The sequence below is a fragment of the Sarcophilus harrisii genome, chromosome 6 (assembly GCF_902635505.1).
Source record: "Sarcophilus harrisii chromosome 6, mSarHar1.11, whole genome shotgun sequence".
NCBI classification, from domain to species: Eukaryota; Metazoa; Chordata; class Mammalia; order Dasyuromorphia; family Dasyuridae; genus Sarcophilus; species Sarcophilus harrisii.
In genome coordinates this window covers 177820126-177847249 of record NC_045431.1, presented here as the reverse complement: position 1 = coordinate 177847249, position 27124 = coordinate 177820126, and the positions used below count along the sequence as shown (strand labels likewise).

General features: G+C 41.3%; 1 protein-coding gene across 2 annotated transcripts; it reads right to left on the bottom strand.

The window, feature by feature from the left end:
• Nucleotides 1-4635: 4635 nt before the first annotated feature.
• Nucleotides 4636-27087, bottom strand: CNOT7 (CCR4-NOT transcription complex subunit 7). Of its 2 annotated transcripts, none has more exons than XM_031942479.1 (7): nt 26880-27087; nt 21698-21916; nt 20158-20351; nt 16044-16205; nt 12591-12735; nt 9841-9951; nt 4636-6248 (listed from the first exon to the last, which is right to left on the bottom strand). In XM_031942479.1, the coding sequence occupies exons 2-7, from the start codon at nt 21812-21814 to the stop codon at nt 6120-6122; spliced, it is 858 nt and encodes a 285-aa protein (XP_031798339.1). In that variant the 5' UTR covers nt 21815-21916; nt 26880-27087; the 3' UTR covers nt 4636-6119. The 2 variants fall into 2 exon arrangements, with proteins under 2 accessions (XP_031798339.1, XP_031798340.1); XM_031942480.1 differs by lacking the exon at nt 26880-27087 and adding an exon at nt 26574-26711.
• Between the last annotated feature and the right edge of the window lie 37 nt (nt 27088-27124).

The window sequence follows — 27124 nt, the reverse complement described above, 5'->3', positions numbered from 1 at the left end:
TGCTTCATTTAATTCTTTAGAGTTGGGCTAGATGACATTGAAAATCCCTTCCAGTGCTGAATCTATGAAACAGGAGGGATAGAAGGGGACCTTGGGCCATTTCATCTAACCCAGATGGATCAGAATGACCCTCAACAAATGCTCATCCAGCTGCAAAGCCAAGACCTTTTCTAGGACAAACTCGTCTCACACAATGTCATTGGTTTGCTGTACAAATCTGGCATCAGTTTTCTATAGGAAGTATTTTAAATGGGAAATACTGAAAGAGCATTGACCTGAATTTGAATTCTGATTCTGCCACTCGCACTGAGCCCCCTTATCATATCATCAGTTATACCTTGGCCCACTTTGCACATTCTCACCATGTGTCTTTACTCCTATCAACAGGCTGCTGAATGAAGGTGGAGAAAACCATGCAAGTAATCTGACTGGGTGCTCTACAGATGTACGTTGCAGAACCTTCCCAGGGCCCTCACTGCTGTGAGGCAATCTTACTTTACCTTCCTCATCAGTTCTCTGACCCTCTCTTTACCAAGGCTCTTCCAGATCATCTCACCTCTCCTCAAGCCTCCCATGACTTCCCTTCCTCCTACTCTGTCAGCTGAGGCCTTTGCTCATCTCTGACAGAGAAAAAATTAAGGTCATTAGCCATGAGTTCTTTTATCCCCTCTCCCTCATCTTCCGTCTCTCAGATATTCCTTGTCATTCTCTAATTTTCCTTTTAAAAAAATTATTTCTAATACACATTGCTTATGAAGCATGTAGGGAGAGAAAAATCAGAACAAAAGGGAAAATCTATGGGGGTAAAAACAAAAAATCAACACAGCCTGTATTGATTTATATTTATTCCAATCAATTCTTTTTCTGGATGCAGATGAGATTTTCTATCCAAAGTTATTGAGATTGCCTTGAATGTCATTCTTTTCTTTCGTCTCCAGGAAAGGAGCCCTTCTTTTTACCAATGCAAACCCCTCTCTATGTACAAATGACCCCATTCTATCTCAATTTCTCCAACAGAGAGCCTCTTCTGTTCTTTCTGCTCAGTCTCTCCCTCTCAATGAGCTGTTTCCCTATTGCCTACAAACATACCCATAACATCCCTGTCCTAAAAAATCTTCACTTGATCCTTCCATCCCAGAAATTCTCCCACATTTCCCTTCTCTCTTGTGGGTAAGCTTCTTGAAAAGGATACCTACCACTGGTGCCTCCACTTCCTCACTCACTCTCTTCTTAACCCCTTACAATCTGGTTTTCAACATCATTCCACTAAAACTGCCCTCCCCCAAATCACTAGTGATCTCTTTGCTGTCACTCCCTATTACTATATAGCTCCTATGGCTCCCTATCATTTGCAGGATCTAATATAAAATCCTCTGCATTTAGAGCCCTTTACAACCTGCTCTGCTCCCAACCTTTATTGTTTACATACTTTGTAATCCAAGAGACACTAGCCTCCTTGCCCTTGTAGAACCCTCCATCTCTCCGTTCCTGACATGCTCCCTGGCTGTCCCCCTCGAAGAGCACACTGTTGGGCCTCCCTTCCAACCCCTGACCCCCCTAGTTAATGCCAGTGCTGTCTCTCTGACACTACTTCCTAATTATTCTGTCCATAGCTCGCTTGTACCAAGCTGTTTGACTGGGAGCTCCTGTTACCTCCAGCTTTTGGCAGTGCCTGGCACAATGTGACATTTAATTAATGTTTATTATTTGATCATTTCTAGAGCTTTCTGATTTGGAAATGAGGGAGATGGACTTGATGTATTCCAGTCTCTTGTTCTAGATCTAAATAGAACTTATTTCAAACCCAGGGTTCAGCACAATATAGACAGCAACGAACACTTACTGGATGAGAAGAGCCTTTTCCATTTCATTCAAGAGGGGATGGATGAGGTAGGCCAGTTTACATGTGCATTGCCAGTTAGATCTAGTTTTACATGACTGGCCCAGGTCCTTTCCATTCACTCATCATCTACAAGGTACTTTTTTTTGGCTGGGGCTGGGTGCTCTATCCACTGCACCAACTAGCCTTTTGTGTGCTAGAAGTGATTGGCTATAATCTCCATCTACCAAGTCTCCTTACTCACTAGATTGCCTGCAACTTTGATTCTTCAAAGGCCATGGTGTGTGATGACTTACATCTATTATATATATCATGAAAGAATTCTGGTGTTAAAAAAAAAAAATAGACCTTTGCATAAGGAAGCAGCCTGTGATCAGCAGCACTGTGGTTTCCCAAATAAAATCTATAGCCCATTCTTTTTGTCTTGTTCCTTTTGGGTTATTTGCAATGATTGAAGATATAGACGAACAGGATCAATAGCTTACCCACTAGGCTACACTTCATATTGTTGGGCCAACAAGCATTTTCCAGCCCCTAGTATCTTCTGTGAACACTATACTTCTGCGTGGTTGTGGAACTTACTAGGTTCTGTGGTACTTAGTATTTGTGGGGCACTTAGTACAGCGTCAGCTGTATACAAGAGGATTTCATCATTTATGAGGAATGTCATTTGGTCTGCATATTGGATATGTTCAATGACAGGGATATACCCTTTTGGTGATGTCTTTGCCAAAACCTGAAAATCAGAATTGCTTATCTGACACCAGCTCTTATTGAACTTATGGAGGAACCTTTGCAGATTTCTTATTAGAGGAGGGCTGTCAAGCCAGCATTTGGCATTACCGAATGCACCTTTAAAAAAAGGGGGGAAGGGGTGGGTTTGCAGCTAGGTGGTGCAGTGGATACAGCATCAACCCCAAATCAGGAAGACCCGAGTTCAAATCTGACCTCACACTTAACACCAATTGCTTCAGCAAAAAAAAAAAAAAAAAAAAAAAAGCAACTCATATTCTCTATATCTGTCAATTGTTTAACTATGAAAATGTAATTTGCTGGAAAAAAAAAAAAAAACCATTTGAGAAAGTCTCATTGTTCCCTTCCCAGCTGGGAATCAGGAATACCCAAATTCAAATCCAACCTCAGAAACTAGCTGTGACCCTGAGCAAATTACTTATTCCCTGGTTGCCTAAATTTCCTAATCTAAAGAGTTGGAAAAAGAAATGGCACACCACTCTGGTAACAAAGCCAACAAAACCCCAAATAGAGTCATTTGAGTTGGAGATGACTGAATTGACTGGATTATGGGAATATAATTCTGAGATTTATAGATGGGAAAGTAGGAACACAATTCAGTAGCTGATTGATACCACTTTGGTACTTTCCTTCTTCATATCTTGACAAATGACCCCCTAGCTTCTAAAACTGCTATAGCAGAGATTTCTTCTGTGTATACTTATATACATACTTTTAATTGCTCATCCTGTTCTAACTAGTACTATTTCTACTTCATTTAGTCACTTGGGGCCTAAAATATGGTTAAATGGTCACTCTAGAAGTTACATAAGTATTGGTTGATCATTCCATTTGAGGGTCATTCCTCATCTTTCCTGTTTTATTTCAATCTCTGAGATGATCTAGTTTGCCCATTTCATTTCATTGCTTTATGAGGTAATACTTCTCACTGCTTTTCACTATGCAACGTAAGCGTTGGCAAAGGAATATAATAAAAACTTATGTTAGCCCTGAGAAGGAAATGAAGTGTTTATTGAAAGAACATTCTGAAATTTTCCTTCACTGCTGGGTTTCACATTGCTGGCAACCCCCCCTCCCCCATCTTTTTAAGGGAGCCTACATAAGACACTGGCAATTTTCCTGAGATTTAAAGTCACAAGTGACCACTCTACCTATAAGGAATTTAAAGAAATAACTGTAAATGAGATGTACCAACTCAACTCCTCTGACTCAATCAAAGCTTAAATTCTGAATTTATCAATCCTTCCACATGACTCTACTACCCCAATTTTTCTGAGATGTTCATTTGAAATAGCTGTTTTCAAAACTGAAGCTTCTCCCAGAGGGGCACATAATAAAAATCTGTTTCAGGGACATGATACATGATTATACAAAGGTCAGTTTACTGCCAAATACAGAAATGCCTCCTGGCTCTTCTGAAGTTTAACAATCATTTTAACCTTAAGGTTTGTTAGAATGCTCAAACATTGAGATGGATGTGCTCTTTGGGTGTTTCTGGCTTTATTGGTGTTTACCAATAAAGAGCAATACATTTTTCAAGATAGAGCGAAATGAATTCTAACTTTGGGGTTAGAGTCACTCTGAAGTTTATTCGCTAGGTGAAACTTAGCTTATCAGGGCCTTAGTTACATTTATAAGAGAGCTTCCCGTTATATCACAGTAATGAAAACGATTATGCTCATGTCATGTTAGATTGAAATTATTTCTCAGAAATAAGATTATAAATATAAAATTCACTTATCAAAATAGGTTGGTAATCATCAATTAAAATCTACATCTAATAGGAGAACCAATCTCTGCCTTTCTTAAAAACAGAGGTAAAGAAAACCCATAAAAAAAACAGTAATGGAAGGCTAAAAGATGTATAAAAAGGTTTCTAGTAATAGTACTGACAAGCATTTAGAACCATCTAGTTCTAATGCAGTCTAAAGAGCACTAGACACTAGGCCTGAAAAGACCATGGATCTTTTTAACAGTTCCCTTTGTGACTTTAAGCCAGCCCCACATGAAGGCATTTGTAAAGAAGACCACCAGTCAAGTGATAGATGTAAGAAAACATTTTTGAAGCCTTTATTTACAAAAGCTTTAAAAACAAATAATACCTTCTGTTTTGCAAGTAACTTTTCTGAAGAAGGACCACCCAGTTACAGCATCGTAACTCAACAAGAAAAGAATGTTAAAGTACAAGGGAACAAGCCAATCTGGCAAACAGCTAATACGACTTGAGTTAAGTGCAGGTAACACACACACACCATGACTTGCCGTCCATCATCATTTCTGAGTAGCGTTTAAGTTACCCATTACCAAAGTCTTCCTTCACATGCTCTGGCCTGCTCACATGCTCCTGTCTACATGGCTAAGAAAGTATTTCACAGTTATTCTGTCAATATATAGAAAATATATTGCAAAGATATACACACAAAATAAACAAGCATTACACTCCTCAGGTGACTTTATTCACTCTTAACTTGTCTTGTCGTTTTGTTGTTTTACAACAAATCTCTTAATCATTTTTGTCTTTGTAGCAACTACAAAAGCATAATCTCGTCTCTTCTAATTTAATTTGGTATAAGACATACCTAAGGTGACTTGCTCTCTTTGGACTTACTGACTTGTGGAGTCGCCAAAACAAGGGCTCGGTAAATATGACTATCATGGGGTAGGGGAGAGGGACAGCCGAAGGGTGGGAGGGTAAAAGCGAGCGAGGAAGCGGACCAAGGCAAAGGCGCAGCCGCGCCAAGGGGGTGCCGGCAGTTCCGGCACACAGGCGGAAAACTGCCGCGAAGCACTTCTTCAGTCCCAAAGCCCATTCAGAGACCAATCTAAAACCCACCGGGCCTGGTGAGTGGGATTCCAAAAGCCCCAGGGACAGTGAGCAGGGGCTCAACTCTCCAGGAGCCCCTCTTTTCCTTTTGGAGAGCTTTGCCAAGTCAACAATTTACAGCACAGTAAATAGACTCTGTTCCATGGGTCCAAAACAAGAGTGCTGTGTAAAACTGGCAAACGATCAACTTTCAGGCTAACAGCAAGGAAAACCCAAACTTCTACTAAAATGGTGGATCTGAGTCACTCTAAAGTGCAAAATTGATGGTCCACAATCTCAAATAGCTAAAACTCTTGCATACTGGAAGGGACAGACATGAAACAGGGCAATAAGTTACAGTCAGTGCTTGTTAATCTGGGAACGGGGGGAAGAGGTGTGGGGTACAAACTAAGACCAACTAGATATGTTTACCAAAAGATTGAGTATGATACGGATGTTCCCCTTGGCCACACATGCTTGCTAACAGATGGATTAATTATACAGCCAAATTTAACCTGAAGACTCTTCTACTTATCAGGATCTGTGGAAGGAATGGTCATAATTAGTACTGAAAGACAAAAGAGAAAACGGTTTGAGAAGGCAGGGTAAAAAAAAGAAAAAGCCTTATTGTCTACTGTCCAAGGGATTTAACTGGAGATAAAACCTATATACAAGCACATGTGTAGCTCCAAACACCAAGGCCTGTTGTCCATCCATTTCATGTCATGACTGCTTGCTGGCTTCCTCTTCATACGCATTCCCCGTACCGTTCTGCACATAGGAGGAGCCCGAACCAAGGCCGTACAAGTGCCCACAATACTTGGCATCATCGATGTGATCTTCAAAGAACATCTGAAGGGGAATTGTGAAGAAAAGGACAGCTTAACCCAGACCTCCTCCCAACAGCCCCTCCTGTGGCAGGCTTACTCACTACTCACAGTCCCGGCCAGCTGCTTGGCCTGCTGCCATCTGTGGAGGGCAACCTAGCCCAAGGCTGTGGAAAACATGTAAAGTCCATGCAAGCAAACATTAGCACCCTCAGAGCTTGGAGGCATCAGGGAGTGAGAGAACCTTGGAAATGGACGACTCCTGTCCAGCAGCAAGTCTGAGCTGCACAAGACCTAAGAGGGTACAAGGAAGGCTTATGTCTGATAGAAGGTTAGGTAATACTGCAAACAACACTAAGAAATAACTATGGAAGTGGCTGGGAAATTTAATTTCACCTTTGTAGGTAACTCTACAAAGCAATTTACAAGGCTAAGTTAAATTCCCTTTTACAAAGATTTTAAATGTTTAAAGGGATCTATATTCTACCTAACCGATTCACTTGCTCAAAATCACCCACCACTTCTGGATAAGAAAATTCATCACTCTTCTTTCACAAAACGAAATACGTTTAAAAATTATATTAAATTGCCTGCTGTTTTGGGGGGGGGGGGGGGATTTGGGAATTCAAACTATATCTTTATATGTAATTGGGAGGAAGAGAAAGAAGAGAAATATTAAGTTAAAAAAGAAGAAAGAAAATCTAGCACATTTGTTTCCCAGCCATTTTTCAATGAAGTAAAAAGTTTTTTTAAAAAGATGCCCCAATTATTGCCCAAAAATCACCATTAAAAATTAGGAAAATGAAACATAAAAGCAGTATTGAAAAGGATAGTGATTATACAAACTTAGTGGGGCATTTTAAATCAAAAGCAGTATGGGGAAATGGAGAGACCACGAATCCAATGTCATTAGAAGACTTGTTTCCTGAGTTGGGTCTTAAGTTTCATCTTCTGCAAAACAAGGAAAGTGTTATGTACACTACCTACCTTCCAGGGTATAATGTAACATCACCGTTAAGAAACACTTTAAAAGTTTACAAGGTGCTTCATATACTATCCCGTGAGATACAATTATTCACAACCCAGCTTTCCAAATGAACAAATTCAACTTAAGGGATTAAGAGACTTGTCTTATGGATATACATACAAGAGGCAGAATTTGAATACTACTCTGACTCCAGCATTTATTCTACTGCAAACTCAATACAAATAAGGAATCATCAGTTAACATTCTTCACTTAGTTCTAAAATAAGATAAAATTTCTCAAATATAGATGTATTCCTGAAAAATTAAAAGTCAAATCAGAACACACTTGGGCAGGCAGCTTCTTAGAGGAACTCTTTGGCTAATCTTTGTGATGCACAGAATATCATCTGTGCTCAAGGAAGACTTGAAGGATGTGTGGTTTCATCATTTCCTTGATGTGGATGCTTCATGGATCAGGGCAGAAGACTTTCCAAATAGTTCAAGACCATGTTTTTACAGTCATATTTTTGTGTAGTTAGGCTTGGATTTATATTCACATTCTTCATTTTAAAATTTGCTACAGCTAGAATACAGGTTAGAATGCCCAAGGAGTCGGAGTTCTGGTTGTGCTATTTGGTACCTCTGACTTGTACATTTTGATCCACATCTGTTTTACTCCTGCCTTCTCTGCTCCTCCTCACATGCTACTGAACACAGAAACAATCTCCTCCAGATCTGTGACAGTCAACCTCACTGGCCTCTCCCTATTGCAAGGAAATTCTTCTACAACTTAATAATTTTCTTCTCTCAAGTCTTCCAGGCCCAATTCTTTCCACTAAGGACTTCCCCTAATATTTTATTCCACCTGTCTTCTCCCATTCTTCTGATAACCTCCAAATTTCCAGTCTCCACATAGACAATGCTTCTCTTCTCCAAGGCCAACCTTTTTACAGAAGCAGCCTTCACACTATTACCCTTTGGTCTCTTGCAGTAAAATACTTCCTTCTTATCTCTCTCTCCAACCTCCAATTTGAATCCAAATATTCAGTAAGTACACGAATCCTTATTTCGTCGTTCTCCTGCTGATGATAAAAATGATCTTCACTACCTTAAACAATTCCTGCTAGATTTTGCCATGTCTGCTAGTTATTTGCCCTTGACTTCTTCTCAGCTAAATTTCTTGGAAAACCTTCAGCATTCCAATCCTTCATACTCAGTCTTCCCATTATCTTTTAAACACTTTCCAAAAACTTATCTGCTGTCTCCAAAGTTACCAATCATTTCTCAATCCTGAAGTTTAACTATGTTGAGATCACCTACTACTGAATAAATCACTTCTACAGTCATAGAGAAAATTCTTTGGAAGTTAAAGTTCTTCACAAGCAGATCCTTTCCTACTTTTTCAATCTTTTTCTACATTATTCCCTATTCTGTAGCCCAGCCATAATGGACTATCTGCTGGTCCTCCCATGTGGCACACCATCTCCCAGTTTCTTTGGGGAAACTACCCTCAATACCTAGAATGCTCTCACTCCTCACCTCCGCCTGCTGCCAATGCTTCCTCCTTTGGGGTCACCTTCCAATGACACCAACACATTCTTGGACACATATCTATTTTTACACATTTTATCTCCATTAGAATGTGAGCAGGAAATTCTCAATTCTTGGTGGGGGTGCTAAGCACAAAGGACTACACAGAGTCCCTGTTCTGCAAATGCTAATCTTAGGGAGTTGCCTCAGGGCATTGAGAGGTTCCTCTGCTGGGCTGTGTCAGAAGTAGAATTCAAGCCCAGCCCTTCATCCAATCTCCTGAACAGTAACTATTAAGAGCAGAGATCTGTTCTATGCTTTATACCTAGACAGCCCAGAAAGCCCCATAAAGTGGCTAAGGCAAAATGACCCTCCCTGTGCTATCCAGACCTGACAGGCAGGAAACTCCTCAGCTTTAGAGCTTACCCTTCCAACCAGTTCAAATCAAAAAGAAGCCCCTCTTCCAATCTCCCTGGGCAGGCTTCCTCCAGGGGAGAGAGGAGAGGTCAGATCAGATGACACACAAGGTCTCTTCCTGCTTTGATGTCCTGTAATTGTTGTTCATTAAGAACAACAAGGATCCATCTCCTAAAACCACAAGCCCAGCTCAGGGGACTATCACATCAAAGAGCATGGAAACCATCAAATGGGGAGAAAAAAGTTCTAAAAATGGCTAGTTGGACTCTAATTCTAGCTCTGTCACTAAAAAGTCAAGGTCTTGATGACAAAACCCATTCAATTCTAAGCCCGACTTTGTGCCTTTTAACAAACTTTCAGCTCAGCTGAACTGGAGATGTCATGGAAGCACCATGGGTGAGAAAGTTGAGCCCAGAATGGGGGATCCTCTACTTTTGACCGCAGACAAAATACAGGGGTCAGTAGGTGGGGAGGGGGGGAGCTTTGTCTTTTCTTATTTACCAAAGGAAGGGACCAGACTAGATTATTCTTCTATCTGAAAAAACAAATATCAAAGTAAAAAAAAGAGAGAACTCTGGAGTAACCAGAACAAAATCCCTGCCTCTTGTGACCTTGCCCACAGGAACAATCTGCCATACAGAAGAAAAGAATCATAAATGCCCCACAAAACACATCTGAATAAAAAGCAGTGAGTTCTTCGTACTTCTCTCATTTTGAAAAAGGCCATTCCTGTCAGTAATGAATCGGATCCTGCCTGGTGCTGTGGTCCTATCCGCTCCAACTCCAGCTGCTCAGCCACTTCCTGTAAGCCACCCTACAAGAAGCAGAACAGCCAGTGTCACAAAGGGAAAGTGCCTTCACCACCAGTTGAAATCTCATGAAAGTGAAGGTGACAAATGGAGAAAAAGCGGGTTGCTGGTTACTGACTTACCTGCATATATTTACAAGGTATTTGGGAGAGAGTTTTCCCATTATAATGGAGTGGACAAATGACTTCTATTGTGTTTCTGGACATGGCCAACATGGGAATTTGCTTTGTTGGACCATACACATTTGTAATGGAGTTTTTTTCCCTCACTTACTTTGCAATGACCCCCACAGCAGAATGGATTAATGGAAAGAACACTAGACAAGGAGTAGAATCACTAACATCAAACAGTGGCATTCCCACCTGTTTCTGGACCTCATCTGTTCAATGAGGGACTGGTACTAGACAATCTTCCTAGGGTCACATCTAAGTTCCTCATCTATCCATCCCTCTAAAGCTAGGTGGAATCAAGAGATGATCTGGATTAAGATCCACTGGAATCCATGACACAAAAAAGCACTTCTTTAGAGGAAGACCAATGAATTTGCTTATATCCATTTATTTTTCTCCTGAGCTGGACAAAGCTAATGTGCATTCAAGGCTATTTATTATAGCATGACATAAAATGTTTTAAGAAATTGTGAGCAAGAGACAAAAGGTTTTGATGAAGAAAATAAAAGACTAAATATGTGATATTAAGTTTGGGGGCTGAAATTTATATCCCACAAATTCCTTGAACATCTCCCCAGACAACTGCTTTGGGCCAGAAATCATAAAGAAGGATCTAGGGCCTAGGAACTACACTTTTCCAAACCCTAAATTCTTGCCCACTCCAGCCTTCCTGGAGGTTGAAAGTAACCACAAAAACTACCATCAAGAAACCACACAGTGACTATAGCACCCTTTCTCTTCCCTTCTTAACCCCTTCACTCTCAGACGAGTGGGTCTCAAAATGAGGCTTTTCATGAGGTTAGCATGAATTTATAACTGTTGTTTCTTCCATTCTCCTGCCAACAACTCTTCTTTCCCATACTTCAAATACTGCTCCACCCTCACCCCATTCTCTATTCTTTTACTTGTTTCTGGGGCAGAACTGCCCCTGTGATGGAGTCAAGTTTGTAAACACTGAGTACAGGACAGTGCCTGGAGCAAAGTAAGGGTTCAATAAATCCTTCCCTCCTCTTTGCCAAGGTCTCCACACAGAGCCTCATTAATATCCATCCCTATGCTTTCTCTCTTATCTTCAATTTCCCATTCCCTGTGCCACCTCTTCCCTCTGCCCTTCATAAACATCTATCTACCCGCTTTGATCCTTCCCCTTGCATCCTTAGTTTCTGCTGCAGTCCTTATAAAGGCTGCACATGATTACCAAATCCAAGGGCCTTTTCTTCTCAGTCTCTTTTGTCTGCTTGGGACACTGATGACCTCCTCCTTTTGCCTCCTATGACACTGACCTCTTCTAGGTGGTTTCCTCTAACCTGATAGCTCTTTCTCAGCTTCTTACTACATTATTCTCACTCTGGCTTTCCCTCTTATACCTCTCAAGTGATTTCCCATCAGCCCAAATTCCCATGATTCAAGGTCCAGCTCAACAGAGAGAACTACCATATGTACATCTCCCAACCTAATGAGTTTTCAAACTTCAGGCCCATACCACCTTCTAGCTGGGCCTGTCCTTCAAATCAACAAATGTTTAAAGCTTATCTTGCCCTTCCCTCTCTCCCCAAATCCAATCAGTTGCCAAGACTTGTGGATTCTACCTTCATACCACCTTTTCTTCCTCAAGACAGGGCCTCCAGACTATGTTACTGCCTCAACCAAAAACAGTTAGCAGCTCCCTGTTTGAAGATTATTTAAACTTATCAGTTTGGTCTAACCCTGCCATAAGGGGCTAGGCAATTGTTCCAGCCTGACCTCCTATTCCTTCCTTCATGCATCCAGTGTTCAGCCAAAATATTTTATTTGCCATTCCCTAAACTTGTCCTTCATCTTCTCCTTTCTTCTCCATGGGTCAGTGCAAGTGTAAAAACCTTCCTGGCTGCCCTTCACCCCCCATCCCCAATAATCTCTTCCTCCTCAAATCACCAGGTAGATGCTGACCTGTATGATGAAGCATCCCATGGAGCAATGGGGCTCCTCTACCCTTGAGGACTATGGTGTCTCCAAGCCCCTCACTAAATGCTGGCTTTCTTTCACCAAGTTATCTATAAAATACAGCTGCCACTCAGGTCTTCGGTGCTGCCTCACACAGATGAGTAGCTGGTTTTTGGTCAGGATAACCAAAAAACTGCCAAAGGACACTGAGAATGCTGCTCTCTCTCTTTTTTGTTGTTGCCACGAACCCCAATGAGAAAATAGATATTTTTTCAGGGGGTGGTCCAGGAAGCAGGTGAGCACCAGTCTCCAAAAACCCTAGTCCCTAGTCCTCCACACTTACAGATTGGGCTCCCCAAATGTCAATAGCATGTGCCTAAAGGCTCACATATACTTGGATAAGAGTACTTTTTACCTATGAAGGAATGACAAACTCCACATTTGAGATGGAATAATCATCTTGGGTTGGGTTTCCTGCTGTGATCCCCACCTAAAGCAGCCAAAGTAACTGAGTGTAATTTCTGGACAGTGTGCCAACATTAAAACCTTACCTTGAGGTTTTTGCAGCTCTTCATGAGGTACTTAACATCATAGATGACTGGAAAGAACAATCGGAGAATCTCAAAAAAGTCCAGCTCTTCTTCAGGCAAATTAGAGTTGGTCAGGATTTTGATTAAATAGCCAAAGTCATAACCACTACAAAAGGGTCAAATACCAGAAAAAGACAAAATAAATCCCAAAGCATAAAAAGTAAACCTCTTGTAAGTCTACGTTCTACCCTCTAGAATCTGTGATGTGGTCTCTGGGACCCTCTTGCCTCTATCTCTTCCCTCTATGACTGTATAACATCTATAAGAAGTGTTGACGGCAAAGAACCATCCTCCAGTGACCAATATATGGGAAAGGTCAATTTGGTTGGGTTGGCTAGAGTTTGCAGTTCCCTGGCAGACATTTAACATATGCCATGCCATGGGAAAGCATTACCTAAGAGATCACAAAGAAAATGCTTTATATTGTTACATGTGAAAACTCTAGAATTGAACCCTCTTGTGGGAAAGTTCCCAAATCTGATGAGGCTTGCTGGACTACTGGCAATGCGGTCTGCAGATAAGGCTTTTCCATCGAGGGTTCTTTAGCAAATGCCACTTTTAGCTCAAATCCCTTTGCTGCATTTCTGACTGAATCTGAGCACTGAGACAAGAGTCACTGTTCCCAAAGAAAAGGCCACTATGCTTTCAGTGAATCCCCTATTCAGCCACAACAAAACCCAAATTCAAAACTGCCTTAATGGGGGGAGGAAAGGAAGGAGAGAAGAAGGGAAGAAAAGGATTGGGAATGATGTAGGAAAAGCCTAACCAAGGCCAGTCCCCTTCATTGGCTTCTCCATAATAGGAGCCATGTCTTGAGGGACCAGACCATGAAATCTTCCTATCTTCAAAAAGTTGGGATAATACCAATCATCTCCTATGCAGGTTACCTAGGAAACAGACCTGCTGTGTTCAAAACAGAAAAAACAAAAAACACACACTTTCCATCATCACTAACTGACCTGTCAAAAACTAAAGTCTTCTTTTCTCACTAAGACTTCCCTATTACTGTCAATGGTGTTAACAGTCTTACCTTGAAACCCCAAATCACTAATAAAGCCCCCTCCCTGAATAGTCTGTCCACTTAAGACATTTTCTTCTGTCAGATTACTCTTTCTTTAATGGTTTGGTATTCAAGGAACATTTCATTCATTTCACAAGCTGACCTCTTTATTTCAGAGATAAGCTTATTATGCTCCATCATCCTGGTTAAACATATGAACACCCTTCCCTTTGCTCATTCACTATCTTTTCTCTTTCCCAGTCATCAAAGTCTGTTTTCTCATCACAGCCAGCCTCTGAGTTTCATCTTTGCTGGCATTTTGGTAACATTATCAAGAGAACAGATAATACCTCTGATGCATTTGTCTACTTGGTTAACTAGACTATAGGGGTGCTGAAGGCAGCACTAGGGAAGAAGTGTTCTTTTCCCCAATTAGCCACCCAATATACTTTCACTCAATGATTCAGGAGATCCAGAGTACTCCTATACTAGTTTCCCAAATCTGGAGTATGTTATGGGGAGGAGGGAGTGTCCCTCCAAACAGATGCCTAGAATTACATGCAACTAGCTTTTAGTGCTTGATTTTTGTCTGACAAGCCAAAACAATACCTCCCTCTCCCATCCAGCTCTTCACCACTAGTCAAATGGGGGCCTGCTTTAGATCTCTGGCACCAAGAAATCTTTCTATTCCACATACTTGGCCCCCAATGGATCTACCTCCTCAGCCCCTTTTCTTGTCCACCTTGTCTAGTCTCTATGTTCCAGCCAGAACCCTACATGATTGGCTCTAACCCTCAAGTGTTTTTTTTTTCTGTTCCTTTCTCAACTCTCACATGCCCTTGAACCATATACCAACCCCTCTCCTCCCCAGTTACATGGCATCCTTCCTGCCTCGCTTTCGCATGTCCATGAACAAATTCATATTACATAAAAATCACTTTACAAAGGAGTCTGTGAAAAGGCCTGTTCATGTAAGGCGAGTTCTGTTTGTACACTTCTATCCATTCTCCTTTCTATTTTAGAGCCATGACCCATATTTGGACCAAGATATGGCATCAAGACTCCTGTAGGGTAGAGGAGAAAATGAAAAAGGGAGTCGGGATGGAGTGGAGTTTGTTAAAAGTTCCATGAGCAAGTCCTTCCACTCCCAGCTGAATGGCCCCAAATGATATGTATTACTGAAGTTTAGGAAAGAAGCCTTGCTGAAACTCATTACAAACCATAACAAACTTCTCAGTCAGGATACTGTGGTGAGGCCATTTTGGGCAAATCTGGAAGACTGAACCTTTTTTATTTTTTTTAATTAAAAAAAAAAAAAAAAACATGTACTTTAGACCAGATTAATTCAGTGCTTCTTCTGACTTTCCCAAAAGATATATAATGTTCAGATGATCATCAGAAAAACTGTCATTAGATGGATGGTCATGTTCAGTGAGAACTCTGAGGATCATGGAATCATTCCAAATGACTCTGCTTGCTCAAGGTAAATTGATACCAAGCAAAAGAAGGGAAGGCATCCACCCAAATTTCCATGAATAGCCTTTTTTTTTCTCCTTTCTTTCTTTCTTTCTTTTTTTTTTTTAAAAGACATGACTCATACAAAATTTATTCCAGAAAGCCCTTCTTTTCTGGAATGTAAAGGAAATTACAGAGTATCTCCAAGTGAAGAAAAAAACCTAGTCATTGAGAACAAAGTATCTTTTTCTATAGTAACAATGTTATAAATAGTGGTTAGAAGCCTTCAATAACCAATACATAGTTGAAATACAGCCAGCCTGCAAATGAACCTGACCAACATTCCTGTAAGGAGGAAAGTCTAATGCTCCATGACATGTCGTCTACCTCTTAGGAGCCACCAGTTTGAAAAAAGTCCAAGAAATAAGTAATGAAGAGGGCAGTGGCTTCTGATGAAAATCAACCTCTTCTGTCTGAAGGTATACCAAAAACCAAGTGGTCCCTGTTTTGCAGTCATCATATTCTCAACTGCCTTTCCTATACATGTTTCAAAATCTGGTCACCATCTATTCCACACTCCCTCCCACCCCAAATATCAAGCAAACATTTTGTTAACCACAGCAGAATTTTTGGTTTTATTTTCCCAGCACTTAGCAAAAAAGACTGGCTCATAGCAAGGACTTCATACAAGTTTTAGGTTGGCAGCTCTTCTCATAATGGAAAAACTAAATCAATTAAAAAGAAAATAATCTTCCTTACTAGAAATTTTTTGCAGCAATACCATGAGATGCTTTATAAGATAATGCCTTAATGAATAACACGTCTGTTAAATCTACTTAAGATTATCTCCTTGAACATGGTGGAAAGAAGAAAATGATAGAAACAGAGGAAAGAGACAAGAGAGGAAGGGAGGGAAGGGGAGAGAGAGAATGAATCGAAATTTTACACACTAACTTTACCTGTGAAATGAAAGCCACTTGACTCCCTCACACAACACGACACCTGATGTCATGAGAAGTTCTGCAAAATATTGTGTTTCAATCCCTTCTTCCTCGTGTTTTTTAAACTGAATTCCCGAGGTTGTTAGGAGCTCTATAGAGTCCTGGGCATACATGTCTTCCCTGGAGGAGAGAAGAAAGGATTCAAAAGGAATTCTCCAAATGTGATGTTAAGATACTATAACACGTATGAAGTACGATGTCATAAAAGATACAATAGTTGTCAGCTTAATGGCAATTATTCTAAAACATACATTTTAAAAATTAAAAAAGAAAAAAACCACACATGAAAGTCATTTTTCTAGAAATTGCCATGTTAAAAAATCCTATGTTCATGGCATCCAGTGTTTCTGAAGTAGGAGGATCTAGGGTCAAATCTCATCTTTGATTCTTACTACCTGTATGAGCTTAGGCAAATCACTCCCCCCCCTTAAAATTATATATTTACAAGAAAGCATTTCCACATTCATGGTAGAACATAAAATAACAGCTCTTGGCTTGCTAATCAAAGACATAATATCAACCCATAGCTTTCAAAAATGTCCTCCTGATCTCTTCTTCTCTGTATTTTTAGAAAAGATGTTACAATAAATTTTCCTTTGCTCTTTCCAATCCTCTCACCATTGCAGAAAAAGAAAACAAAAAACTCAAGCTAATCAGTTAAGCTTCTTCCTTTCAGAAAGTCTGGGTAGACTGAGGCTCCTTTTAAAAGAGAAAGGTCTCACAGAATGCTTAGGAAGAAGTGTTCCTATGGGAAACCGAAGTGAGGCTCCATTAGGGAACAAAGGATTAGGAGGTAAAGACAGAAAAACCTGACCCTACTGGACACTGGGGAAAGAAATGGAAAAATAGCTCTTGCTTTCAAGAAAAGTACTCTCCCAGCCTCAGTTTCCTTAACTGTAAAAGGGAGATTACAGTGGCACCTCCCTGCCAGGGAGGTCACAAAAGGTTCACACAAGACTTGTGAAGAACGACTTGCTACAAATAGTAGCTCGGCTTCCTGCTCCCCAGGATCTCTTTTTCCTCCTGTCTCTGGCCATCTTTCTGTGAAGGTAACCAGCAACCTTGACCTCCTGGACTTGCCCCTGAACTGGACACCTATCAGACTCCAATGCATCAGGGATCAGAAATCTGGTGCCATCCGCATGCCTTCTTCAGCTCTTCTCCCACTGCCACCAACTCCCCATCTACCCAGCCATCATCTGAGCTCCTTGGAGATATCACTCAATCCCCTTTATTTGTTTTTGTTGCTCCCAGAGGGAATGGTATATATAAAAAAGTGTTACACTTGAGCCACAAGACCCATGCTTGAATCTAGCTGTGTGACCACAAGACAACCCACACAAACTCTCAAGTCTATTTTTCTCCTCTGTAAAACGGGGACAAAAGACATAGAGAAGGGGAAGGGAACTTTATACAACACCTACTGGGCTAGGCAATTTGCAAATATCATCTCAATAAATCCTCACAGCAACCCTGCGAGGTGGGTGCTCTGAAAATCCTTATTTTACTATTGAGGACACGAAGGCAGACAGAGATGAAATGACTGGTCTAGGGTCACACAGCTAGAAAATGTCTTGAAATGAGTTTGAACACAGGTCTTCCTAGGCTCTATGGACACTGTACCAGTAGCTGGCTCTGACACTTTCAGGTGGTGTGCCCTTAGAAAAAATACCTAACCCCTCTACATTCCTTTCAAAGACTTAAATGGCATCGTCTGTGGGCCAAGCATTGGGCAATGCCAGGGATGGAAGGATCTAGGTGAGGGTTTTTTCAGGATGAAGGAGACATAGGAAGATTTAGAGGCAATAGAAAAGCAACCAATAACGACAGAAAGACTGAAAATAAGTGGGAGGAGATGGGGTGGAATGGAGTCATCTGAGCAGATAGAAGTGTTTGCCTCGTGGGACCTTCAAGGTCCCTGATAAAGGTTCCAGAAGTCCCTGAAAATGAGGGTGAAGGTCAATGACAGTAGGGAATGCTTACTGAAAAAAACTCTTTCTTCTTATCCAGAGAGGATCACTGATGAGATTAGAGGTTTCCAAGGGGGACACCTCAGTGGACAGAGGACTAGACTTGGGAGTCTGGAAGAAATGAGTTCAAATCTGGCTGTATGACACTGAGTAAGCAAGCCACTTAACCTCTCTTGTATAAAGTGGGGCAAACAATAGCACTTCCTTTCTAGACTTTGTTATGGATGAGATAATATAGCACAAAAACATGTACTTAGTATTTTGTTAAGATGATCTGAAATATAGAACTAAGGTGAGATGGGAACTCAATAAGGATGGTCACAATGTTTTCAATAAACTATGGGTCCAGATTCTCTATAGAAAGCAAATGGGGAAGTGGCTGTGGTTTGAGAAGTTTGGACAAGTAGCAGCAGGACTTCAGAAGACTCAGAGTAGTCAATGATGACAAGTAGATGAGAATGGCTAACACAAATCTGTAAGTTGTCCCAGGGAACACAGCAATCTCACATCTTCCACTAGAGCTCAGAAGCACACTAACAAAAAGGGTGATAATGAATATGGGAGGAATTCAGGGTAAGTGTCTAGAAGAGCATCAGTCAGGACAGGATAAAAGGATCAGAAGTTCAATGAGTAGGGGCCATGGCCTGGGCAAAAAAGGAATAAGAGAGGAAGTTACAGTGAGAGCTCAGGAAGATGAGGCATAGGAAGAACTAAAAGTAGAACAGCACTTTTTGTCCTAGAGAAGAATTACAAAGTAAGGAGATGCCTCCCAACAAGTGTCTGAACAAACTGTGGTTTACAAAGTAATGGAATATTGTTAATCCAAAGAAATCTAAGACTGATGAACTAATAAAGACTCAAACAGGCAGAACCAAGACAATATTTTTTATAGGACCACAATATTGCAAAGTAAAACATTAGTCAAAGTTTCCCTCAGATCAATTCAAACAATAACAACAAAGCATGCTTTTTGCCTCTAAGGAAAGGTGAAAGTAAAGAACAAGATGAGCCCAAAGTTTTGATGCTTCACTTGCCTGTTCTTCTCTGTTACAAAGGAAGTTTCTATTTAGGGTAAGGGTAAGAGAAGAGGAAGTCATTGAAAAGTTATAGCAATTAAAAAAAAAAAAAAAACCACTTTACAGTTCTCATAAAGAATATAGATATGGTTACTGTATCTTTAAGAACTTAAGGAATGTTGAGAAAAGTAGTTTTTGTTGGCAGGTCGGAACCATGAGGTAAATATGTCTTGTTATTATGAAGTATTTTTCCCTATAGAGTCAGAGATGGAATGAATTTTAGCTTTGATTCATGAGGAATTTTTTAAGACAATATATTCTAGAAAGATAGTTCCCAATGATGACTAGAGAGGGCAAAAGAAAAAGATATAATTTTTTTCCCCCCGAGACTGAATTTAATTCTTATTTTGAGAAATATGAAGGATATTCGGTATTTAAAGTAGACTGAACAGTGAAATTTATTTCTGGGAAATAAGAGGAATCATGTACTGTTTTACTGAGTGTCCTAAATGATAGGTATTGAACTTTCTCATAACAGAAATATTGTAGATAGTTATTTATGTCTTTATTATTAATTTTGTTAATTATTTGTATGTAATTATGTAATAATAATGTAAAATATGTCATAAATGTAACTTAAGAGTTTCATCAATTATATGATTATTTAATGTGGGAAATAGGAATTTTAGCTGAATGAGAATATTTTTAAGTTTACTAATGAGTATGAAAATATTAAAATCACCCTACTGAATTGCAAAAAGTTCAAGATAACAAAACGAAATAAGAAACAAATCAAGTGATAGGTTAAGGTTAATATAAAAGTGAGGTTGGTAGATCATTCAATGCAACTGACAATCATAATGAATCAGATAGTCTTCATGTCATTTTAAAAAGGGACTAGTAGTACTTATCTAAACCTTAATCAAAAATGAAGCTTAATTTTTAAAGTTACACTTTTTACAGAATTTTAGTTTTATCAACTTGTTCAATTAGACCCTTTTGATAAAAAACAAAAAATAAAAAACTACCCCCAAACCTCTAATAACTAAAAAACAAAGCTCAGAAATGTTTGTTTTTTAAACTTACGTTAAATTAAACTTGAAATTGAACTGCCATGTTGAAGTTCCTGGAGGGTATTCTCCTTGCTCATTCATAAATGTTAACCCAAGCTGAATTATCTTTAGCAAGTCTACATTACATCTCAATAGTTGGTACTGATAGTCAGCATTACTTCTGAATTCTCCAATGGGTCTTGCAACCACACCTGGAAACTCGGTGTCCTGTAAAATGTTTAGAAATTCATTACTTGTCAAAGGACCTCAAATATAATGCAATTATTACTAAATTACTTAGGTAAAAAAACAGAATTCTGGGGTTTTGTTTTAGGTGTTACTTTACATTTCACTCTCACACCTACCAACCTTCACATTTTATTTTTGTCAAATGTTAAAACTTAATAAAAATTTTGAAATAATGGAGAATTGTTTCCTTAAAAGCACAAAACTGTCATTTTAAAGGTTTGGTACATAATATCTAACAGATCAAAGATAATCAAACATGTTTATACTTGAGGAAAAATCACAGCACAAGTCCCCAGAAAGGTTACATGAAACTATGGTCATTGTATACTACAGCACCAAGAACCCAGTTCTTCCAAGAATTAGGGCTAAAGTCCAAAGCAACAACAGGTCACTGTACATTTCCAAGCTTCTGAAACAATACCTTATGTTAGCATTGCTGGCTGTTCTTAAATTTTCTTTGGCTAATACATCACTTTTCACTTTCTGAAAAGAACAGTGTAAAAAACATTCCAATCCCACCCACTCAACTCTGTGGGAAATAGATCTATTTCCACTTTCCCACTCCTGATTAGTGATGCAGCAAAAATGGTTTCACCCACCAAACAGTGGGTTAAGACTTACAGAATTAGAAAATAACTGATGATTACTTGGAACTTTGCACTTGTTAAGTGGAAGAAATTAATTTAGTTTAATGCTCCCTTCACCACAAATTATTCATACTCTACTCCACCGTCCATTCCCGCCTCCTCCCCTCCCCCCCACCCCCCAAAAATCAATGTTATTTGGTACAGTTCTCAATGTCTCAAGAAGGAAATGAAGATACACTACACATTCATTTAAAAATGAAAGTGCTTCACTGACAAACAGAATACAGGTTCAATTAGTACTATCCTTCATGCTAAAAATTAAGCATAGACCAAAAAGAAAGGAAAAAGGTCTCTAGCACATTGGTTCCTCAATGGAAAATTCAAAGAAAGCATCAAATAAGGTGAAAAAGCATGGTTTAGGGTCTTTGATCTATGGAAATAGCAATGAGATCAAAGAACCATCTAAGTAATATCAGGGAAAGTAAGTTTCAAGTTATCTAGAATTCAGGTTAAGAAAAATAATAAAAACCTTTTTCTATGAGAAGAAAAGTCATTTAATCTTCACTTAGTGAAAATAAAATGCAGCCCAAATCTATGTTGCAATAGAAAATTTTAACATTTAAATATTTTCCCCTTTTCTACCTTTCACATCATGCACATCAAAGAAAAGCCCCACAATTGAACAACCAGCAATTTTACAAAAAACAGAAATAAAAAACATACAAGTTATGAACATACCATGGCAACATAATTATACTTCCGTATAACTTGACGAATTTTCTTCATCTCGTCATCCAGGTTGCAAGCCCAAACTTCACAAATTCTTTGGCTATGATCTACAGTCGCTGCTGGCATAGTGGGAACACAAAAGGTTTAGATGCCAACAAGCATCAAAATATTACACTTGATTGAAGAGTCGTTTTATAAAATAAGTTTTCTTATCCTTTATTTTTGTACCTGAAACATTCAAAAGAAAAAGCAAATTAATAACACAATTTCAATTAAGCGTGAATAAATCCTGGTCCCAAAGCAGTCTCACCCAGTAAACTTACTGAATAAATCTGCTTGTAATGTCTATCTCCTAATCAGAAGTAACCCAGATTTTCCCTGACTTGCAAAGTATACATCTCCCAACTGTACGGAATGTTCATATTCTGATAAAATTACACTAACCAGCTATGTGACCTTGAGCAAAGTATTTAACTACTTCAAATGAAAAATGAGAGGGACAGGGCAGAAAGAGTACAAATGAATTAGAATTACAGAATGTTCCATCTGGAAGAGAACTAAAGAAATCATCAAATACAGAAGTTCTTAATTTTTGGTGTGATACACAGATCCTTTCTGGCAGTCTGGTGAAGCCAATGGACCATCTTCACAGTTGATGTTTTTAAATCAGTGAAGGAAATTCGCTCAAGTTCAGTTAGAGGTTAGTGAAAATAAAGTTGTCATTTCTCCCCCATCCAAGTTCACAAAACCCCCAACATCTAACCAGACCTTGACAAGGTTTCTTATCTGCTTGTCCAGGATTCTTTCTACTATACCTGTCAATCCACAAGCTTTTATTAAGCACTTCCAAGAAGAAGTGCTGAGCTAAGCTTTGGGGACACAAAGCAACAAAGCTCCTGTCCTCAAGAAATTAATATTCTAATAGGGAGATTAAAAAAAATTAAACAAAAACCCATACAGATAAAGATAGGATAAATGGAAACTGAAAGGTAGGCACCAACAGTAGAAGGTAAGAAGGGGTGGTGCACAAGGGGGGACTGGGAAAGGGTTTCCTCCATAAAATGGGATTTGAACAGTCTTAAAGGAAGTAAGGAAGTTTTCTAAGCATGGAGGACAACCAGTGAAAAGGTAAAGAGCCAGGACAGGGAATGATGTGTGTGGGAAACAGCAGGCAGAGCAATGGCAATGACAAGTGGAGCCCTAGAAAGGGGTCAGGCTGTAATGAACTTGGGGAACTGGCAGATCTGAGGTAGACCAGAAGGTTATAAGCATGGCTGAGGCCTGCAGCAGGGTAGTGGCTGTGTTAGAAGATACACATGAGGGAGATGTCTTGGAAGTAGAAAATGACAGGGCTTGAGAAAAGACTTATGTGAAGGTGGTGTGAGCTAGGCTTTGAGAACAAGACTGAACCCTTTTCCAGTCTCTTCTCTCCCTCGCTGAGATTATGTTCCAGTTAACAGATTCTCTATATCTTATTTTTATGGGCTTTTGTTTTTTGAGTATGGGGAACTGGAGGAATCTTAAGTGTCCCAGGCAGTTAATAGGGAAGCAGGGGGATTTGGAAAGAAAGATAATGGGTTTACTTCCTTCTTTCTCTATTTAAAACAAAAGAAAATACCTTATTAAGCTCCTTTTTTACTTCTTTCATTTTTAAATCTATAAAGCAAAGTGGTTTCACTTGAGAATTTTGAAGACCCTTTTTGGTGTTAACATTCTGAGAGTCACAATTAGACTAGTTAACAAGTTGAGGAAAATCATAAAATCTGGACTACATGCTAACTTGAAATGGTATAGTTTAAAAGATGGCCCCAGATAAAAGGAGAAAGATACCAAGGGATCCAAAACATTGTCAATAAGCAGAAATATCTCAATTGAAAAAAAGTAATAAGTACTAAGTTGATATGGTACAGAGCCCTGAATTCAATGCCAGCCTAATCGTGTGACCTTGAACCAGTCATTTGACCTGTTTGCTTCAGTTTCCCCATTTATAATAGACTTAGCACCGTGTCCTGGCCATAAATACTAGTCACTGTTAGTAACTGCTGCCCTGCTTATAAAAGAGCCATTTCTTTATTTTTTAAGTAAATAAACAACAAATCTTTTCAACTTAACAAACCTAAACTAATTAAAAGTAATGCACTACAACTAATGGGGCAGATAGGTGATAGGATAGGATAGACCAAAAGGCCTGAAGTCAGAATGACATCTTCCTGAATTCAAATCTGGCTTCACATACAAATTAGCTGTATGAACCTTGACAAGTCACTTAATCTATCTGCCTCAGTTTTCTCATTTCTAAAATGAACTGGAAAAGAAAATGCCTTCTCACTCCAGTAATTTTGCCAAGAAAATCCCAAAATAAGGTCAGGAAGGATAGTAACAACTCAGTTAATTTTACTCTTTTCAGAAAATACCAAAATAAGATCAGGAAGAACAGTAACAACAACTAATTTTACTCTTTTCTAGTTACATACTAACAAATTCAGAATCTCTTATCTAAAGAGAACCTTGGGATTATCTAGTTTAAACATCCAGTTATTTTCATCACAGGAAACTAAGGCCCAGAGATCACCCATTTTCTTGAGCCAGTGACACTTAGAAATCAGGTCTTTTACCTTGGTTCAGCATCTAACATATAAAAGAAAGGCCTGCTTAGAAGACATTTAGGAAGTACTAGTGTGTACTGGAAATAACTCCTGGCTTCTCCTTGAAAAAAAGGTCATCTTTTTAACCCTTACAATAACACTCCTCTGAAGAACAGATTACCCAAACCTGCAATAAAGAGAGCCAAGAGACAGGGGGAGTGCACTCCCTAAGAGAAAGTGTGCAGAGGGACAAAAAAGACCTTATAAAAGATGTGATTCCAGAAAAGTAGGCCTCAGAGGGATAGCTTACATGCCCTATTACCAGGCAGGAAATGTTTACAGATCAAGAGAAAATTAAGATGGGCAGACCCCCTGCAGTGGAAGAAATGATATTATCTGTTATCAATGGAAGGATTATTCTGAGATGAGACCAAGACTGCTTACACTGGGTCTGTGCTAGAATAACACCACATGCTTAGCTTGAGCCATCTTATTCTAAGCAAACATTCACTCTTATGTGATAGTCAATAAGAAGTTATTAGGCTCTATTGTATTAGTCCAAGTACTATGTTCACAGAGGTACTGTCCTAAAAACCACTTTAAAAGAGGGGGAAAAAAAAAAAAAACAATGAAAATATGCACTGAAATGATTCCATGCGTTACTGGACTTAATCTTAATGAAGGTTTAGGAGAATCACAGAATTTGAGTTGTATCTGTATTTTATCATATGCTTGTAAAAACAGGATTCTGAGAAGGGATCTGTAAGCTTCCCAGGCTCATTGCCCAGGGGGGCCAGGACACAGAAAAAATTAAAATCCTACTCTAGTCCAACACTATACATCCAATGTATACCTGTGGAAAATGATCATTCAACTTGAGACTGAAGATCTCAACTGTAAAGGTAACCAACCAGCTAACCTATTCAGGCCCATTCTCCTCTGGCAGAGTCCTCAATTATTAGAGGTGTTAAAAGTTTAGGAGACTTGAATTAAAATAAGGGTGTTTTTCCTTTACTGATAAATACTACTTTGATGCCTCACGCTACAGTCAAAGAGAACTCAGGATTCCCAGAAGTTAGGCCAACTCCCATACACCCAGTGGAAAGACACAACCCAACCTAACCTTAACCTGTCCATTGCCAAACTCCCCCGTGGGCTTCCCATTTTTAATTTTGTAACTCCCACAGCCTTACCGGGAGTAAGTCACACTCCAGGTTTTGGGGGGAGAACATGGGGAAGAGTAGAAGCTATTGTAAAACCAGCAAGGCCCTCTGTTAGGCTTCATCTTTTACTAATAAGCCACAATGAGGTCACCCAGTTCTTGCAAATCCGAAATTAACAGCTTAAAGTTACTCGGGTAAACATTTATTCGCTGTAGATGAAGAAAAGTGCCCTTTTTATCTCTTTTCAGTTGGGTCCTGGGAGGGAAAAGTAGAAACAGTTCGTGCACCTCTTCCCCCAGCGCACGGAAAGGCGGGGAGCAGACGCGGGGCTTAGGGAGGCCCCCTTTCCCCCCCCAGCCCATCAGCGCTTCTCGAGCCTCAGTCCCGCCCCCCCTACTCCGGCCCCAAAGCGCCGACGTGTCCCGGGCCAGCCGGGGGAGGGACGGCCGAGGGCGGGGGCAGGGCTGGGCCCGCCCCGACCGCATCCCGGCGGGAGGCACCTCCCCTTTCGGGAAGGGCTGGGTGGGAGGCAGGAGAACAGAAGCTCGGAGAAGGTTCGGGAAGGAAGGCGGGAGGAGGGCGAGGGGAGCGGAGGGGGAGGGGAGCGCTCGGGCACACCCACCTCCGCCCCCGCCCGCGCCCAAGGGGAGGAGGCGGCGGCGGCGGCGGCGGCCGCCCTAGAGCCAACAGTCATAAATAACCCCCGCGCCGGCCCCAAGCCCCAACCCCAGGACAAGGACAAGGCCAAGGACGAGGCCGGGAAAAGCTGCCCCCGCCCCCGCCGCGCGCTCCCTCCCTCCGCACGTGCCCGTGCCCGCGCTCGCCCCTCCCGGGCTCCCTCCTCCCGCCTCTTCTTCCCCCCACCCCCCGGAAGAGAGAGGAAGGAAGCGGTTCCGTCCGTCGCCCCTTTTACCGGCGCGAAAACTAAGGTGGAGCCGGGGGAAAAGGGGTGGCCCTGATTTCCCACCCAGGCCTCGCCTCCCCCACCGCAGCCTGATACGCCCGCCTCCGCGCGGTTGGGGGAGGGGAGGCGGCGCTAGCCGGGCCCGCCCTGTCCACGTGGGCCCCGAGGAGACTTCCCGGAGGAGGAGGAGGCCTGCCGGCCGGTCCCCACCGGTCTCTGGGTCTGAGCTGTACCTGAGCGGGGGTGCCCTGGACCGCGGGCCCGACCAGTGGCCATCCAGCCTCCGCTTGCATACCTCCAGAGACGAGGGGCTCACCTCCCGGCCTGGCCGCCCTCCGCGCCGGGCCCAGGCCCGCAGTACAAAGCCCTGACGTCATCGGCGCGCGCCCCCTGCCCTCCCGGCTCGCTCCCGGGCCCGACGCGCGCCCCCGCGCCCCTCCCCCGCCCTGCGTGCCCGCGCCCTCCCCCCTCTGCCGCGCCCCTCCCCCACCCCCGCCCCGCCCCGCGTGCTCGCGCGCCGCGACCCCGGGCGCGAGGACCTCCGCTGGTGCCGATGCGGTCGTCGTGCTCCTTCGCCTCGTCCTCGCCATAGAGTCAAGCCTCAGCGGCGGCCCCATAGACGCCTCTCGCCGGCCCGGGAGAAGGGGGCGCGGGAGCCGCGCGGCGCCACCTCTCCTCACAAGTCCGGCGAGGCGCTGCACGATGACGTCATCCCGCAGCGTGCAGCGCGATCCGAAGCGCAGAGCACGTACGACGCATGCACGTAAGGCACGCACCGCGGCTT